Raw genomic sequence first — 17,625 nt, forward strand, 5'->3', positions numbered from 1 at the left:
GAGCCTGATGCAGGGCTCGAACTTATGAACCGCGAGATCACGATCAGAGCTGAAACCAAGAGTCGGATGCTTAACCGACTGAGCCACCCACGTGCCCCTCTACATTCTTTTCAAGAGTGAGCAGATTTCCATGGTAACTGCAGCACAAGACGAGGAAATCTGATGCCGTGTCCCCAGTCTTAACCCTCTCCCTTGTAAATATGAAAACTAAGAAAAAGTACTATTAATCATTCCTACCCTGTGTCTAGGATGGTCTCTTAGTCTTGGATCACTGAGAACTTTTATTCTACTTTCTGGTGATTAAACAGGCTGAGATTTTTCTTCCTTTTATGATCTACATTTAAAAAAAATGATTTTGGGGTGCCTGGGTGGCTCAGTTGGTTAAGCATCCGACTTTGGCTCAGGTCATGATCTTGCAATTTGTGAGTTCAAGCCCCGCATCAGGCTCTGTGCTGACAGCTCGGAGCCTGGAGCCTGCTTCAGATTCTGTGTCTCCCTCTCTCTCTGCCCCTCCCCTGTACATGCTCTGTCTCTTAACAATAAATAAACGTTAAAAAATTTAAAAAATAATATAAAATTAAATTTAAAAATTTTAAAAATGATTTTAAAACAGACTACAAAAGCAGCCTATGCTTGTTGAAAGTATTTAACAATACAGAAGCAGATAAAGTGTAATGTATAAAGTGAAAAGCGAGTCCCCTGCCTCATAGCCCCTTAAGCTATTATTCTTTGGAATAACTACTGTAAACATTTTGGAGCATATCCTGCCAGAACTTTTTCTAAGCATATTTATATTTACATATATGGTTGCCTTTGTTTTGGGGTGTTTTTTTTTTTCTTCAACACTTGGATCACATTAGGCATCCATCCCTGGAACTTGCTGGCTTGCTTTTTTTTCACCAGACAATATGCCATAGGCTTCTCTGACTTGCAGATTTTTTTTTCAATATATGAAATTTATTGTCAAATTGGTTTCCATACAACACCCAGTGCTCATCCCAAAAGGTGCCCTCCTCAATACCCATCACCCACCCTCCCCTCCCTCCCACCCCCCCATCAACCCTCAGTTTGTTCTCAGTTTTTAAGAGTCTCTTATGCTTTGGCTCTCTCCCACTCTAACCTCTTTTTTTTTTCCTTCCCCTCCCCCATGGGTTCCTGCTAAGTTTCTCAGGATCCACATAAGAGTGAAACCATATGGTATCTGTCTTTCTCTGTATGGCTTATTTCACTTAGCATCACACTCTCCAGTTCCATCCACGTGGCTACAAAGGGCCATATTTCGTTCTTTCTCACTGCCACGTAGTACTCCATTGTGTATATAAACCACAATTTCTTTATCCATTCATCAGTTGATGGACATTTAGGCTCTTTCCATAATTTGGCTATTGTTGAGAGTGCTTGACTTGCAGATATTTTTATGGAGAGACTTGGAATGGAATTCCCTGGTCACTTTAGTGCCCTCCCCCTTTTGAGTGGTGTCAGGACCTTCTACTTCTTTGTAGAGTGAGATGCTAGCTTGGAAAAGGGCTCTATAGTTTCAGAGCTCTTTCCTGAAAAGGAAATTCTACAATTCCCTAGAAGCTCTGCCTCATGTTTTATAGCCTCCCCCACTGGGAAATCTGCCTGACATATAACCTCTATCCTCCCTGTGTAACTGAAATCCTCCCCCAGCTTTTCCTCTAGTGCTTATTAAGACAAACTTGGATGCGTACTTCTAAAACCTTGACTACTGGGGAGCTTGGGTGGCTCAGTCAGTTAAGCGTCGGACTTTGGCTCAGGTTATGATCTCACGGTTCCTGGGTTTGGGCCCCACATCGGGCTCTGTGCTGACAGCTCAGAGCCTGGAGCCTCCTTCTGATTCTGCGTCTCCCTCTCCCTCTGCCCCTCCCCAGCTCACGCTCTGTCTCTCTCTCCCTCTCAAAAATAAAAACACTAAAAGAGGTGCCTGGGGGATTCAGTTGGTTAAGTGTCTGACTCTGACTCAGGTCCTGATCTCACTGCTCGTGAGCTTGAGCCCCGCGTTGGGCTCTGTGCTGACAGCTCAGAGCCTGGAGCCTGCTTCCGATTCTGGGTCTCCTTCTCTCTGCCCCTCCCCCGCTCACGCTCTGTCTCCGTCTCTCCAAAATAAATTAAGACATTAAAAAAATAAAAAATAAAAAAATAAAAACATTAAAAAAAAATAAAACCTTGACTACGTAATAGGAATATCTTTGCCCTGTCTTCTTCCTGCTGAATACCACATACTCTAGTCTGTGCTGGTAGACTCTACCCTTCTACACTTTAGTTAGGGAATGAAACTTCTCAGCTGGGCCCCCCGATCTCCTTCTTGGGGTGCCCAGAACATGCAGCATAATCGACTCAAGCTCTTATCTTTCCTGCCATACCAGGCCCTCCGGTGCTGTAGGCTCCTGCTGAGAGTTTCTCGGGTCGTGGGTTGATATGTCTCCTGCAGGTCACATTTTATTCACCGGTAGGGTTTATTTCCTTTTTTAATGCCGGTTTTCCTCCTCTGTTTCAGGTGACCGAGGTCCAAAAGGAGAGAAGGGAGACAAAGGAGACAGAGCAGGGGATGCCGGTAAGGACATTCTACTGGGGTCACTGGATTCTGTAGCTGTCATCCAAGCAGCCCCACGGGTCTGGGGGGACCGGAGGCTAGAGCCAAAGGAGCTCCCTCCCTGTTTCAGGGCCCTGCTGGCCCAGCAAGAGACAGCTATACTGAAGGGGGCACAGACCATGCTTCCATAAGCCCAGTGGTTGTATGGGATGATCTGGAGGCATACTGTCTGCCCTCCCTCCTGGCTGCCTCACTAGCCAGCTGAGTTATCTCTGCACCTCAGGTTTCTCATCTTTAGAATGGGGATAAGAAGCATCCTTACTTCGTAGGATCATTGACATGGGATGACAGGATCTACGTAGGATCGTAGATCATGTGACAAGTGAATGAGTTAGTCCACATAAAGTGCTTGTTACACTGCCTCCACTGTGGCTGGGATTCAGTAAGTGCTGAGTATTATCATGCCGTGTAATACATTAGTTCAGACATACCGGCTCTCCAGGTACTTGCATGAGGAAAGGTGCAGAAGCAAAACAGAACCCTTTTTGTTTTCCTCCTCTGGTATGAACTGAGTAGTGACACTAGGGAATCTCCTTATTGGGCAGAACACCAAGTCTAGGAATGGAAGTCTCTCTGACCAGCGTCCTCCTTAAAATGTTGACAAGGGCTACACGTAGAGCCTTGGAGAGATTGTCAAAGAATGAGTCTCCTAGCCAAGTTTCAACAAAATGCTAGCATATAGTATTTGTTGGGCTCTGAAATGTTGCCATTCTATGGGAAGCCATGAGCAGATTCTCCCCTTCTAGGGCACCTGTGCTCCAGTCCTGGCTCGCTAGGAAGACTGCACCTGCACCCAGGTTCTGCTGGTGACACTCAGGGACAGATGCCACTGCAGATTCACACACTGGCCCGAGACCACAGGTTTCCCTACTGCCGATCTTTGGTTCCATCCCAGTCACGCAGGACCAGGAAGGACACCTCTCTCCTAAGTAGGGCCTTTCCAAGGTCCTCTGAAACTTGAACTTGCCTGCTACCTCCCCTGGCCTTCTCTTTCCCAGGGTCGTGATTAAGATCAAACAGGAAAAATGCACATGACGGTGCTTTGTCACTCGGTGGTGGTGGACACGGACGAGGACCAGGTGTGCCTATGCTTGCTCTGGGCTCACCGCGTCCACTTTACCCTAGATGCTATAACCCACAAAACAGTTTCTGTGGTTCAGTCTTCCTAGCATTGTCTACAGTCCCTTTCTGGGGCAGCCAAGGGTTTAACTGGGAGTGTCCTGGCTCAATGAGGAGACCTGGTGGACTTTGCTAGGAGCCAAGAGGAGAGTTTTGAAGACAAAATAAAGGAGTCTGGATATGATCTAGGACATCTGTGACAGATCTGAGTCACACTTATCTAACGGACTGGGCTCCGTACTTTGTCTTTGGGGTGCTCTCTGCTCTGTTTGTTGACTGCTTTCTGATGGAATGCTGCCAAAGTAGCCGAGAAGGACGGCGGCCTTTAGCTCTGTGAAATAAAAAATTCCAGGATGAGCACTGGGTGTTGTATGGAAACCAATTTGTCAATAAACTTCATAAAAAAAAAAAAAAAAAAAAAAAAAAAAAAAAAAAAAAAAAAAAAATTCCTGCTGTGGTGGCAGGAAGGGGGGGACTGCGGAGAGATGACCTGTGAGAGGGGGATCAGAAACGCTGCCCACATACCGGGGGTTCTTGTCAGGAACTCTTTGGCGACTATTCCTCAGCCGATTTGACAGGAGAGAGGAGGTCCGTGCTAGCCTGGGAAGAGGTGGTGGTGGCCAGTCCATTAATCCAAAGGATGCTTTCATCACTGTTTACCTTGGTTCTGTGGGCCCAGCTGGCTGGCCTCTGCAGCTGGACCGGGCTGTGAGGTGCTGAGCCACAGTGGTGTGGGGCTCCCCCAGGCGTGGGTGGGGAGCATGGGGGAAGGGCATCTAATCCACTTGGCCCTGGAGTCTATGGACTGCACCACAAGAGGCTGATGTCAGCCCGGAACAGCCCCTCCTCAGGGACAAACAGCGTTCTTTCTTTCCTGCCCTGAAGAGGCCACACCCTCACTGGAGCCCAGAGCTCAGACAATGGCCTTGACACAAAGCCCTAAGCTTTTCATTGCCGTCTCCCAACCCCAAAAAATATCTTCGTGGGTGATGGACCTGGAAAGTGAGCTGGCTCAGCAGAGACAGCTCCACAGATAGGAGGCTTTACACAGCGTGCAGGGGAGCATAGGAGACATGCGGGAATTGTAGAGCGTAACTGGAAGGCCATCCATCCGTCACCTGTTCCAGAGGCTTTCAGGGGCAGGACGACTCTCCCAAGGCAGGAGCAGAAGCAAAGTGGAAACCCAGGCCTCTGACTTCTCTTAACTCTGGAATGAGATCTTAGGCCCCTGGTCTTTAAGAGTCCGGTTGGGCTCCTTAAAACCTAGTGAGTCCCTCACCTGCAGATATGGATTTAAGGGAACCTTTGAAGCAATTCAGGGCTGCCCCATGCGGTGGCAGGGGAGTGCTTTCCCACGGCCGGCACCCCTGGCCTGTCTCTGACTACGCCAAACCAACGCTATATTCAGACTCCTGGTTTGGTTTCTAAGGAGCTCCAGTCCAACAGGCGTTAACTGGATCCCTGAGACCACAGCTTTGAGGAGGAAGCCAAGGATCATCTTTCAGGAGAGTGTGGAAATTCTGATGAGCACGGAGTGCCCGCTTCTGGGAGGTTCTCAGTCATTCCCCAAGCCCAGGGCAGCCCCTCCGTGAGATCTAACGGGTGGGGAAAAGGACTCAGCACTAGAGTTCTGCCCTCCTCCACAAAGGAACACCGTGGAGAAGGAACCCTCTTGGGATACCCAGCTCAGGGCACCTTTACCAAACACCTCCCACCCTTAGCAGAAAACCTGAAGTTCCAGCAGGTGGGGTATTACTACATAAAGGGATCGAGAAGACCAACAAGTTACCTACCCCTCAGGTCAGAATCAGAAATTGGGGGCTTTCCTTTGAAGAGGGCATTACAGAGAAGATTTCTTGGGACCCATGGTTTGAATCAATATTAAAATATTTTTCAGGGGAGGGGCGCCTGGGTGGCTCAGTCGGTTGTGCGTCCACTTTGGCTCGGGGCATGATCTCTCAGTTTGTGAGTTCGAGCCCCGCATCGGGCTCTGTGCTAACAGCTCAGACCCTGGAGCCTGCTTCGGATTCTGTGGCTCCCTTTCTCTCTGCTCCTCCCCTGCTCACGTTCTGTCTCTCCTACAAAAATAAATACACATTCAAAAAAAAGTTTTTAAAAATATTTTTCAGGGGAAAAATAAAAAAATAAAAGTTACCAAAAAAAGGGTGACTGGGTGGCTCAGTCAGTTAAGCATCTGACTCTTGATTTCGACTCAGGTCATGATCTCAATGGTTCATGAGTTCAAGCCCCACATCGGGCTCTGTGGTGACGGTATGGACCCTACTTGGGATTCTCTTTCTCCCCCTCTCACTCTGCCTCTCCCCAGCTGGCATGTAGGCTCTCTAAATAAATAAATAAATAAATAAATAAATAAATAAATAAATAAATAACTTAAAAAATTTTTTTTAATGTTAAAAAAATATTTTTCAGGGGGCTCCTGGGTGGCTCAGTCAGTTGAGTGCCCGCCTCTTGATTTCAGCTCAGGTCGTGATCTCACAGTTCATGAAATTGAGTCCTGTGTCAGGCTCTGCACTGACTGAGGGTGCAGATCCTGCTTGGGGTTCTCTGTTTCCCTCTCTCTTTCTCTCTGCCCCTCCACCGCTTACATTCTCTCTGTCAAAATAAATAGACATTTAAAAATAAATAAATAAAAATATTTTTCAGGATAGGATCTTGCAATTGTTTACCCATGTTTTGATCTGGAGTCACATGATTCTAGAGTCAAATGGGGTTTCAGGCTGACTCCTCTCCCCCTCCTGAGCACCCCCCCCCCCACCTCCAGTTCACTGAACTAGGACCAAGAATAGAGGTCTGGAGAGAATCCCCACCGTCCCACGGCTAGGCCATGGTTCAAACTGAGTCTGAAATCCAGATCTCCTGATTTCTGCTTGACAAGAGGTAAAGTTTTGTTTTCTTTTCTTTTGTTTTGAGGCAAGGGAGGTATCAGTCATTCTGTTAGATGTTTGGCTTTGGGGAGTTTGGCCAGGAAAAAAATAAACTCTATATACATATCTCAAGACAGAAAAACGTTTGTTTTACCCTCATATATGGTCCATTTGCAGGAAAAATAAATAGTATTTTTGCAGCTCAGGGGTGGGTAAAGTTTCCAGCATGAATTTAAAGCAGGATAGAAGTTCAGATTGTTTAAAAACTTTTCCTCAATTTGGTTTCACGTGGGAAAAATATGCAGAATGACCCAGGGGTAGATTCTAAGCCAGGTTTTGTTGATAGTTTCTAGTGTCAGCTCAGAAAATTAGGAAAAATGTTTAACACCTTGTGTGTGTTTGCAGTATTTAGGAAAGTTTGTGGGTGTGGGGGGAACAGTGGGCACCCCATCGTGTAGCGTAAGCTCAAAAGAAATTATCAGGGAGGTGGCTTCTAGACAGTTTTGTCCACAGCTGCTGAGATGTTTCTATCTCTGTTTTAGAATGTGGGGGTGCCTGAATGGCTCAGTTAAGTGTTTGACTTTGGCTCGTGTTGTGATCTCATGGTTCATGGGTTGGAGCCCTATGTCGGGCTCTGTGCTGACAGCTCAGAGCTTGGAGCCTGCCTCGGGTTCTGTGTGTGTGTCTCTCTCTGCCCCTCCCCTGCTCACACTCTGTGTATGTCTCTCTCTTAAACATAAATAAACATTAAAAAAAAAAAAAAAAGAATCCGGAATGCAAAGAGAGGCCTTCAGTGTCCGTGAGTTCCCTTCCTCCCATCCCTGTAAGTACGGTTACCTGCACTGGGTGCCCCAGGGAATCCCATTTGGCACCAAAAGTTAGCATTCTCGCAAGCATGGAGAGACAGAGATGCTGGACCTTTTATATGCAAATATATTTCTTTACTAACTGGATATATTTCTTTAATTCCTTATACAACTTTAATGCCCCAGCAACAAAGTGATCTAAAAGTAAACCACACTTTTCAGAAAAATCAACTATCACATGCTACTACTAACAAACTTGTAGCTGGTACTATGAGAAGCAAAGTTTCTATGCACATTATTTCACTTAATCCTGACAGCACAATTCAGGAGTCCTGGTTATGTCCACGTTAGGGGGGCGGGGGAGGCTAAGGGTAGAGAAGAAGGGAGCTGCCCAAGGTCACCGGAGTTCGTAAGGGGCACAGCCAGGTTACAGGTCACACCTGTCTGGCCTCGAGCCCACTCTCTGTCCTTTGCTACATCCTTGGACTACCTCTTATTCTCTCTGGCCTTTGACAGCCTGGGGCCCTCATGGGCCACTGTCTCTTCTCAGTGGGTTTGATACGAAAGTGCTAATTCTCACTTTTAAGGATTTCTTCCCCTTTTTGCTGAGTTTCACCCAGCTTTGGCTGCCTTGTGCTTCTGTGACCCCATGAGAGGCCGAGCACAGGTTTCACGCTGGAAGTTCTGCATCTCCCAGCGAAGCCCTACCCTCACTTGCTTCTCCGTTCTCTTGTGGGTAAACCGAGCCCACCGGCTGGATGCAGCAGCACCCACACACATCTGGCTGTGTTCACTCACACGCTGGTTCAGTTCGTGCAGTCCTTCATTCCTTCTCTTTGTCCTCACACAGCAAGTGGGGGGCAGATGCAAACCCCAGAGGGTATGTGGAGATGGCCAAGTGTCTTTCAGATGTCTCCTCCCCTGAGCGTATGTCCAGGGACTGAAAATGCACGGGGCCCCAGAATTCACTCAGAAAAGTTGTCCTGTGGCAAACGCGGCTTCCAGCCCTGGCTGACGCAGAGTGGGAGGCACCAGAGAGAAAGGAATGGGCACAAGGACATGGTAAATGAGGGATGTGGGAGCCAGATGGAAACCGAGCAGACACAGGGACAGCAAAGGCCCAAAGCCCGTGGGTCAGAAACCAGGGCTGGCATGGAGTTGGCTGAGGAAAGGAGCAGAGGCGAGAGGGATTGGCCTCCCTCACTTCCATCATAAAGGAAAAATAGAAGACGCATCTGGGTGCCTCAGTCGGTTGAGTTTCCAACTTTGGCTCAGGTCATGATCTCAGCGTTCATGAGTTCGAGCCCCATGTCTGGCTCTCTGCTGTCTCCCTCTCTCTCTCTGCCCCTCCCCACCTCTCAAAACTAAACATAAGGAAAAAAAAAAGAAGAAGAAAGATTGAAGTGTGGCAGGAAGGAAAATATTTATGGAAGAGAGTATTGCTTTATTCACTTACTTGACAAACTGGTATTGAGGCCCTGGCTAAAGGCTGGGGAACCGAAGCGGAGTAAGGACCAGCCTCAACTTGAGGAGCACACTATCTAGCAGGTGAGGAAGACACCTACACACGCGATCACAGTGGAATGTGGTGAGGGCTATAGGAGACGTATGTACAGAGGCTAATTTTGCCTACTGTTGTGGGAGTCACTTGCTGAGGTGTCTTTGACAAATTGGTATCCAACAGGTGGATGTGGAAGGCAAAGGCATTCCAGGGAAAGAGAGCCCTGCATGAAACAGGAAAGCATTGCCCGATAAACCCAAATAGTTTGGTGTGATGAGGTTTAGGGATATAAGAAACAAAAAATAAGGCCAGGGAGGTATGCCGGGGTCAACAGGCTGGAGTTCAGGGTCGACCTTCAGGCACTGGGAAGCCGGGATGGGCTGTCAGCAGGAAGTGACATGACAGCAGTGAAAGGTGACTGGTGGAGAACCAGGCTGAGAGCTGGGACCAAGGGGTAGCCGGCCAAGGTCATGAGAATGGAGCTTCAGCTGTCCCTGGTGATCTCAGCTCTAAGACCAAGGCCGGGCACACGGTAGGCAGCCCCTTCCTCCCCACAGAAAGGTCCATATTCCAAGTCCACATTTCTCTGCTGCTCTCGCTCCTTCTCTTGGCCGAGCTGCTCCTCTTTTAGAAAGTGCCTCCTAAGAAGATGAGACGTGAGCTCTGGACAAGAAGTATGGGCCGCGGGGTCGCAAGCTTGAGACCCGAGTCCCCTTCTGACCTACTGACAATGTGGCGGGGAGACCCGGCCCTCAGCCTCCCGTGCTGCAATCTCCTCTTTTTTTTACCTCCTGTTCTGTGCGGAGGATGGGATCTGGCCTTCCAGACGTGCTGGTTTGCCAAGAGTTTATCCTAAGCCTTCCAAAAACAAATCCACTGACTTTTCCTGAGAGCTTCCTAGTGACCCCTTCCAGGAGGGCTTTAAATTGCTATGTGCAAAAAACAGTTCAGTTCTGATTAATCCGTGCTGCCCTTGGTATGATGGCTTAAAATAGATTCAGGAGGGCCTGGAAAAACAAAAGACCTGGCTCCTTTAAGAAGCCAGGTGGTAGAATGGGGGGGTGTGGTGGGGGTGGGGCAGCTGCCTGAGACTTAGGAACAGCTGTGCGAGCTAGGGGACATTCACGTCTGATGAAAGGGGAGAGAGAAGAGCTTCCATGTGAGCCCTGGTGAGGAAAACTGCTTAGGTGAAGAGAAACGAAGCCCCCTTGTGGCTGGTGCTCTCAGACACAAGCAGAGGGGTGCTAAGAGGCCATTAGCAGGGCCGATAGCACAGTTGACCCTTGAACAATGTGGGAGTGGGGATTAGGGATGCCGACCCCCAGCCTGTGCCTTCAAAAATCCATGTATAACTTTTAGGACACCTGGGTGGCTCAGTCCATTAAGTGTCCGACTCTTGGTTTCAGCTCAGGTCATTATCTCAGGGTTCATGGGTTCCAGCCCCACGTCAGGCTCTGCACGCACAGCATGGAGCCTCTTGGGACTCTCTCTCTCTTTCTTTCTCTCTCTCTCTGCCCCTCCCCTGCTCACACGCACGCACTCTCTCTCACTCTCTCTCTTTCAAAAATACATAAGCGTTTAAAAAAAAATTTTTAAACTCCACGTATAACTTTTGACTCCCCAAAACTTGACTACTAATAGCCTACTGTTGACTGAAAAAGCCTTACTGATAACCGTCGAGGAACACATATTTCATATGTTACGTGCATTATATGGTGTATGCTTACAATAGAGTAAGCTAGAGAAAGGAAAATGTTATTAAGAAAATCCTAAGGAAGAGAAGATACACACACATACAGCATGGTACTGTAGTGAAAAAATTCTGCATGTAAATGAACCTATGCAATTCAAACCTGTGTTGTTCAAGGTCAGCCGTACCTGTATTCTACGTACATACTGGGTTGGGGCGCCTGGGTGGCTCACTCAGTCTGATTTCAGCCTAGGTCATGGTCTCCTGGTTTGTGAGTTTAAGCCCCACGTAACTCTGTGCTAACAGCTCGGAGCCAGGAGCCTGCTTTGGGTTCGGTGTCTCTCTCTCTCTCTCTCTCTCTCTCTCTCTCTGCCCCTCCCCTGCTTGCTCCCTGTCTCTGTCTCTCTCAAAAATAACATTTAAAAAAATAATAATAAAAATGAAATAAATACATACGTATGTACTAGGTGAAAGCGGGAACCAACTGAGGGCCAAAGCCAAGGGCTAGCTGGAAAAGAAGCAAGCCAGTGTTTGGAGTTCATGTTGAGACTCTGGGGTTAGGTATTGTAAGTGGAACTTGGGAAGGTTTGCTTCTTTTAACTGTTGGTCTGCGGGGCCTTTTACACTGTGACTGGGGGTAACCAGTTTGTTCCCTAAGCACCTATTCTTGTCACCGTGAGTGAGCAAGGGAGCATGTTCTGTGCTGTGCCTTCATTTCTCACATTACCCACATTTATCTGACACTGCTGTACCCATCCTTTGGAGGGGAGTCTAGAGGCAACCCCCCTCCACCCCCACCAAGGACTGGCATGTCCTAGTTTCCCGGCAAACACGTGACAATTTCTGGGATTTGCCCTGAAGAAAACTCTTTTGGTAATGCAAACCTCAGACTGAAGGTGAACAGGGCATTTTCTACAAAAAACAACACCTTGCACCACTGCAGAACTGAAGTTTGGGTCTTTGATGTGGGTTTCGTATGAAGAAAAGTTTTTGGTTGAGACGTACATTAAAACCGGGAGTGGTTAAACTGTTTATTTAGAAAGCAACACAAACAAACTTCGGAATTCTTAATCCCGGTGACCCTGCACTCCCTCCTCTTCTGTTGGAGGTGAAGTTTGGCTGAAGGCACTGCAGATTGAGTCCCTGAGCTTTCGCTGCCTCTGCATTACATGCACGGCTCCACTTCCCGTCCTGTCCTTTGACAATGGAAAACACCACTGAGGTGTCCGTGGAACCAGTTGAGATGGACCGACTTCCCCTAGGGCTGGATTTCAGGCTGTCTCCTAAAGGGCGCTGGTGTAGAATTCTCACGGGAGAAAGAAGATGAAAGCGGGAGGCAGAGCCTGTGGACATCCCGGGAGGTCTTGTGGATGCTGTGGGGGAGGGGTCATGGCTGGCTTTCTCCCTGACTCAAACGGGGGGCCATTCCCTTGCCTCAGTCCCTCAGGCCCCCATCGGGATCCTTGGGGCTTACATGGAATTCAACACTATTTCTTGAGCACCGACCACCCCAGTCACTCAGCCTACCCAGATTTCAGAATGACTCTCTAAGGCAGGTGTCGTTATCCCATTTAACCGATGGGGAAGCTATTCTGAGAGGTTATATTACTTGCCCAAGGTCATAGATCTAGAAAGTGGTGAATGTGGTGCTGGAGGTGGGTCCTGCCTTCAAGAATTTATAATATTGGGGCTGGGAAGCATCTCAGCCAAGGACTCACGGACCCTGAACTTGAAGGAGAATAGAACTGAGAGAAGAACCAGGGCAGGGTGGGGACGGTGTGGGTGAGGGCAGAGGGTGAAAGTGCCTTCTTAACAAAGGCCACCTGTCCTGGACATGGGACCCGGAGCTAAAGGCGGCAGGGGCAGGTCCGCGAAGACTTTAGAGGGATGCCATGCCGTATAAACTTCAGAACCCCCTACAGCTGCAGGCGTGATCAAATGAGGCCTCCCTATCATTGGTTTTTCTCCTGGCTCTACTGCATTTCTTTCTACTCCTAAAGGCCTGTTGACACTCACTGACCCTTCACTGCCCTTTGAGAGACCCAAGCGCCAAAGCATGGCAAAGGACTCACCTCGCTACTGGGCTGCCCAGTGAAGTCCTACAAGTGCCGCTCTGGGTGTTAGTGGCATCTTCCCACTGCGATGGGGTGAGCTCCTGGTTCAGGGCGGGGCAGGCAAAGCACTTCCTTTATTATTTGATCGGGCACATTTTTATTGCACCTCCACTAGTAGCTGGGCATCCATGAGTAAGGCAGCAGAAAAACAAAATCAGACAGGACAAACTCCCAGTTTCCAAAAGAATAGACAACAGAGTTGGGGAGACCAAAGTTAAAAACAGTTTTAGGGGCGCCTGGGTGGCGCAGTCGGTTAAGCGTCCGACTTCAGCCAGGTCACGATCTCACGGTCTGTGGGTTCGAGCCCCGCGTCGGGCTCTGGGCTGATGGCCCAGGGCCTGGAGCCTGTTTCTGATTCTGTGTCTCCCTCTCTCTCTGCCCCTCCCCCGTTCATGCTCTGTCTCGCTCTGTCCCAAAAATAAATAAAAAACGTTGAAAAAAAAATTTAAAAAAAAATAAAATAAAAACAGTTTTACAAAAAATCCGGCATGATCAGTACAGTGATAACTTGGGGGGTATTTCTGGCTGCTCCTTCTACCCAGCAAAGGCCCAAGCACCCCATGTGACCCCCAACTGAAGACACAGAACAGTAGTCCGGGGACTGGAGACCCAGATGTGGTTCGAGTGTGGCCACTTTATCAATGTACCCCTTCCTTCCCTGAGTCAGCTTCCCCATCTGTAAAATGGGTATAACAAGAACCACCCACTTTAGAGAAGGGATACAAAGATCAAAATGAAACCCGCTAACAAAAGTGCTTTGAAGAGGCACAAAGCACCATATTAAGTTCAGAGCAGATTACCATTAGGAAGTAGCATTTTATAAAAGCGTACCCACAGGCCAGACCGCATTTTAAAAGCAATGCCCTCCAGCAGAGCCTGACCAGACATTCCTTACTTTGCTTGTGGGATGGCTCTTGTCCTTCCCATACGGACCACATTTCCCACAGATGTCAGGGAAAAGAGAAGTGTCGTGTCAAGAGAAGGACGGGGCCCAACGTCCCCCACCTCAGGGAGGTGGGAAGCAGAGCCCCCGTGCTGCAGGCCGGCTGGGGCCATGGGGAGTTCTTTCTTCACCAGAGAATGAAAAGTTCAACTTCCTTAATGGGCAGATGGTCCAAATTATCCCCGGGGCTCTACTCTGCAGCTGCAGAAAATCAGAGCCTATTTTCCCAGCCCCATGTGTTTATTTCGACTCTACACAACCTCCTTTCTTTTGCCCGGTTTTGCTTTGGCCTAGAAGGCAGGATAAACAAACCTAAAGGGGCTGTGATGTTTCAAGCTTAGGCTGGGTTTCCCTCCTCTCCTGTTCTTTAGAAGCAAAGTTCCCTGGGCTTTGGGGCCCTTCTGATGCACAGCCAAGCAGGTTCTGGGGTATTTAGGGATCAATTCTGTTCCTCGAGCCCAGCAGAAGGCTGTGGATCCCATTCATGCATCCACTCGCTCAGTACAATTTGTTAAGTGCTGCAATGTGCCAGACTGCCTGCGAGTGAGGACCGACCGCATTTCCCACAGATGGGAACCACCAGGGTGTTGAGTGGCTTTCGCTTTCACGGAGCTTACAAAGATCAGTGCACACAGACCTGAAGGAGGGAATGACGGTATAATATTTCTCATATGTGGGGAGCGCATGTTGGGACAACGGATCAGGGAAAAACCCTCCCAGAAGAGGTGTTACCTACATGCCTTACTCACAAGGTCCAACAGCTGGTAAGTTGCGTAGCGGGGGTGGGGCTTCATCCCCGATCAGTCCCTTCATGCGCTTCTCCACCTTGACGCGCATTGACATCACCAGCCAGCTGTTCCAAGCTATAACCCCCCCCCCCCCGCCCCCGACCCCGCACCGGTAGATTTTAAAGCACCCCAGGTGATTCCTACCTGCAGGCCACTTGCCTCAGTCCACTGAGAGAGCCACTGCTTTAACACCAAGGCTCCTTCCCTTACTCCCTAACTTACACTAACTACCGTAGACCCCGCGGGACTGGTGGGCGGTAGGTGAAAGGCGCTTTTTGTATGAAGAGAGCTGTTAGTAAATATTTGTCTTAAGTATTCAGCCTGATAGTTGGCTCTGTGGATTGAAAAGCAAAGGCCTTTGCTCTCCACCCTGGCTCTTCCTTATAGCCGCTGTGTGATCCTGGGCAAATCGCTTGACTTTTCTGGGCCGATTTTCTCCTCTGTTAGGTGAGATCCATAGTAACTAAACTCATGGAACTGTCATGAAGAATAAATGAGAGAATACATGCACGAGCTTCTTTGCAGTGTCTGGTAGGTAGTAGGAAGTGAGTATACATCAGTTCCCTCGGTGCCCATCCTTGACTTGAAATCTCTTGGATAGTGCCCAGAGCATGGCTTTGCTGTAGCTGGGTTGGGGGCAGTTCTGAGCCAGATGTGGACAGGCTCCACAGGCAGTACACAGTTCTCAGTCTAGCCCAGCCCTGGAAACCGGTTATGAGATGGTAGCCACTAGCCATGAAACTGTCCTCTCAAACCCGCTGAGGGACCCAGTAATGAAGCCACTCCCTTGGTTGTGTTCCCACCAGATGCTGGAGAAAGAGGAAGGTATGTTGCGTTTCGCTTCCCAATAACTGCAAAACCCAAAGCATAGACAGTAAAACAAGGTAGGAAGTCATCAGATGAAAAACGCTGGAGGCATCCAGTGATGCCAGCAGATGCTGTAAATGAAATGAAACCCGACGCTGGCTTTAAAATCCTGGAATGGGTTCCCAAAGGAGGTAAGATGAGCATCTGTCAGGCATGGGACAGAGTGGAGAGGATCCCTATGTTTAAAGCGTGAAAATGGGTTCAAGACTAACATCCAGGGCTTCTCTGGTTCTGGGGTCCAGAGATTCAGAACCAGGGGAATCTGGGGTTGACCCTGCCTACTTTGTCTGGGACTTTGCTTTTCCTACATACATATTTATAAGGCAAAGAGAGCAAAGAAACATTTGTTTCAAGAAGAGAAACCCCACATACTGGATTTGTAAGGTCTGTGCTAGGAGCCCCAGAGAGGCCTCAGCTGGAGTGCTACATTCCTGGATCATTCTGGAGCTGCTTTGCTTAAGGAATCACATTCAGCTCGCATTAGTGAGCAGAAAGTTGCTGACAGCAGGAGCTAGTCTTCTGCTGATGCCCCTGTCCCTCTCCCTTAATATACTAAGGAGCCAGGAACTGTGCTCTGGGGAGAGCAGAGGAAGTCAAGAGACTAATCCAGTGGGAGGTGTGAGCGCCCCTTGTCCCTACTCCCCACCCAGCAGGATTACTTTGCAAAGAAAGCTTTCAAGGTTGTGATCCCTGGTCAGGCCACTATATACCAGCCATCCTCCACAACACAGGGTGATCTCTCAGAGCTGACCCATAAGTTGCTGGACAAATTGCTGGGCAGCCAGGGTGGGAGTTCATAGTGATGGGTGCCCATGATGTACCAACAAAGACTTGTGCAGTTGCTCCCAACCACCACCATTATACCCATTTTAAGAAGAAGGTAGGTGTAGAGAGGTTGAATCTGTCCACTAGTGGAATCAAAATTTGAATTTGAACCCTGTTCCTGAGTCCAGAACCAGCCTCTTTCTACTCCCCCCCTCCATTGCCTCCCCATAGGGATTATCACCACTGTGTTTTCCTCCATCTTAATTCCCAAATCCACCCAAGAGGCAAGTAGCTAACCAGCCCTTAGATTGATGTGTGGCATACCCAGGTGCTCTCTCTGCGCATTTTTGGTAGCAAGGACCAGAGAATCATTGGGTCACTTCAAGCAATGGGGGCTTGTCGTAAGGACACTGGGAAAGACTTTGGAACATAAGGACTCATAATACGATGAGCGTTGCAGAGCCTAGGATGCGAAAGTCATCCAGAATCCAAGGCATTTCTGGGGACCCCAGCAGGAGGGGTTCATGGCTTCACCCTAGTGTCTCATCTCCAGCATGGCTTATTAATTCCATTGGCCCTGCCTCTTTTTGTATCGGCTTCTGCTCACTTACCTCCATATTCCCCCAACTCACATTCCTAAGGGAATCTGGGTGGTCCTGAGCCAGACCAATCATTCGTGGCATTACCCATGTGTAAGGAAGTGCCCACAGGCTGGGAGCATGGCAGACACCTTGACCTTGTTTAATGCCAGTCTTCTCACATCTGAGGTCAAAGATTAACAAAGCTGGATGCTAGTTAAAGTGGTCGGGACAGATCTTAAATTAGTAACATACTCTTGCAATAGGGGAAAAGAGGCCAGTGTGAACTAAATTCAACTTCTATTTGTACAGAGGTGACTGGGTGTCTTAAAAGGAGAATAAGGAGAGAGGGAGGGGGTAAGGAGAGAGGGGGAGTCAAGGAAGTGAAAAATTATAAAAAACAGGAAGGGGGTTTGTCCTTGTGAAACCCATCTGGGTTTGCTAACTGGCTCTTATCCAAGTTAGGCTCCTTTTCTTCCACAGAGGCTGGGAAGCAGGGCCCTATCTTCAGGTGTTGGCTGGAACACACAATAAATTCTTTTGACAACCTTGAGTTTTCTCTGGCAGGCACGTTAAGGGAGGTTAGGGTCATTGTAGGGATGTGGCGTTGAGCTGTTAGAAATTATGTGAGTATTCTGTTCAAGTCTTTATAGGTCAAGGTTGAGGCCTACTTGAGAGGGCTCAGGAGCCTGGCTAGGGTTTGGTCAAGCAGAAAATCTTTGTCACTGATCTGCTCAGCATCCCTGGGAAGTGAGTGTGACGGGTGAAAAAATGAAGAGAATGTCTTAGTGCCTCTAGACTTAAGAACATTGGCAGTATAGCTTGACCAGCCCCCACCAGTCCCCTCTACTGACTGGCTGCTCTCCTCACCATGCCACACCACCTGCCATAGACCCATTCTCGTGGCACTGGGCAGGGATGACCTGGATTACCTTGTAGCATTTTTGTGTCCAGA

General features: G+C 48.6%; 1 protein-coding gene across 1 annotated transcript in view; it reads left to right on the forward strand.

Annotated features, from left to right (window-relative positions):
* Positions 1-17,625, forward strand: part of SCARA5 (scavenger receptor class A member 5) — a 120,036-nt gene that overhangs the window by 82,960 nt on the left and 19,451 nt on the right. The window contains exon 6 of the mRNA XM_047092175.1: positions 2,519-2,575. Coding sequence (XP_046948131.1) covers positions 2,519-2,575 — 57 coding nt within the window. The remainder of the gene's footprint in view (positions 1-2,518; positions 2,576-17,625) is intronic.

The sequence above is a fragment of the Lynx rufus genome, unplaced genomic scaffold, assembly GCF_022079265.1.
Source record: "Lynx rufus isolate CCGP_SWC_20201006 ecotype Redwood Valley unplaced genomic scaffold, mLynRuf1.p SCAF_3, whole genome shotgun sequence".
Taxonomy (NCBI): domain Eukaryota; kingdom Metazoa; phylum Chordata; class Mammalia; order Carnivora; family Felidae; genus Lynx; species Lynx rufus.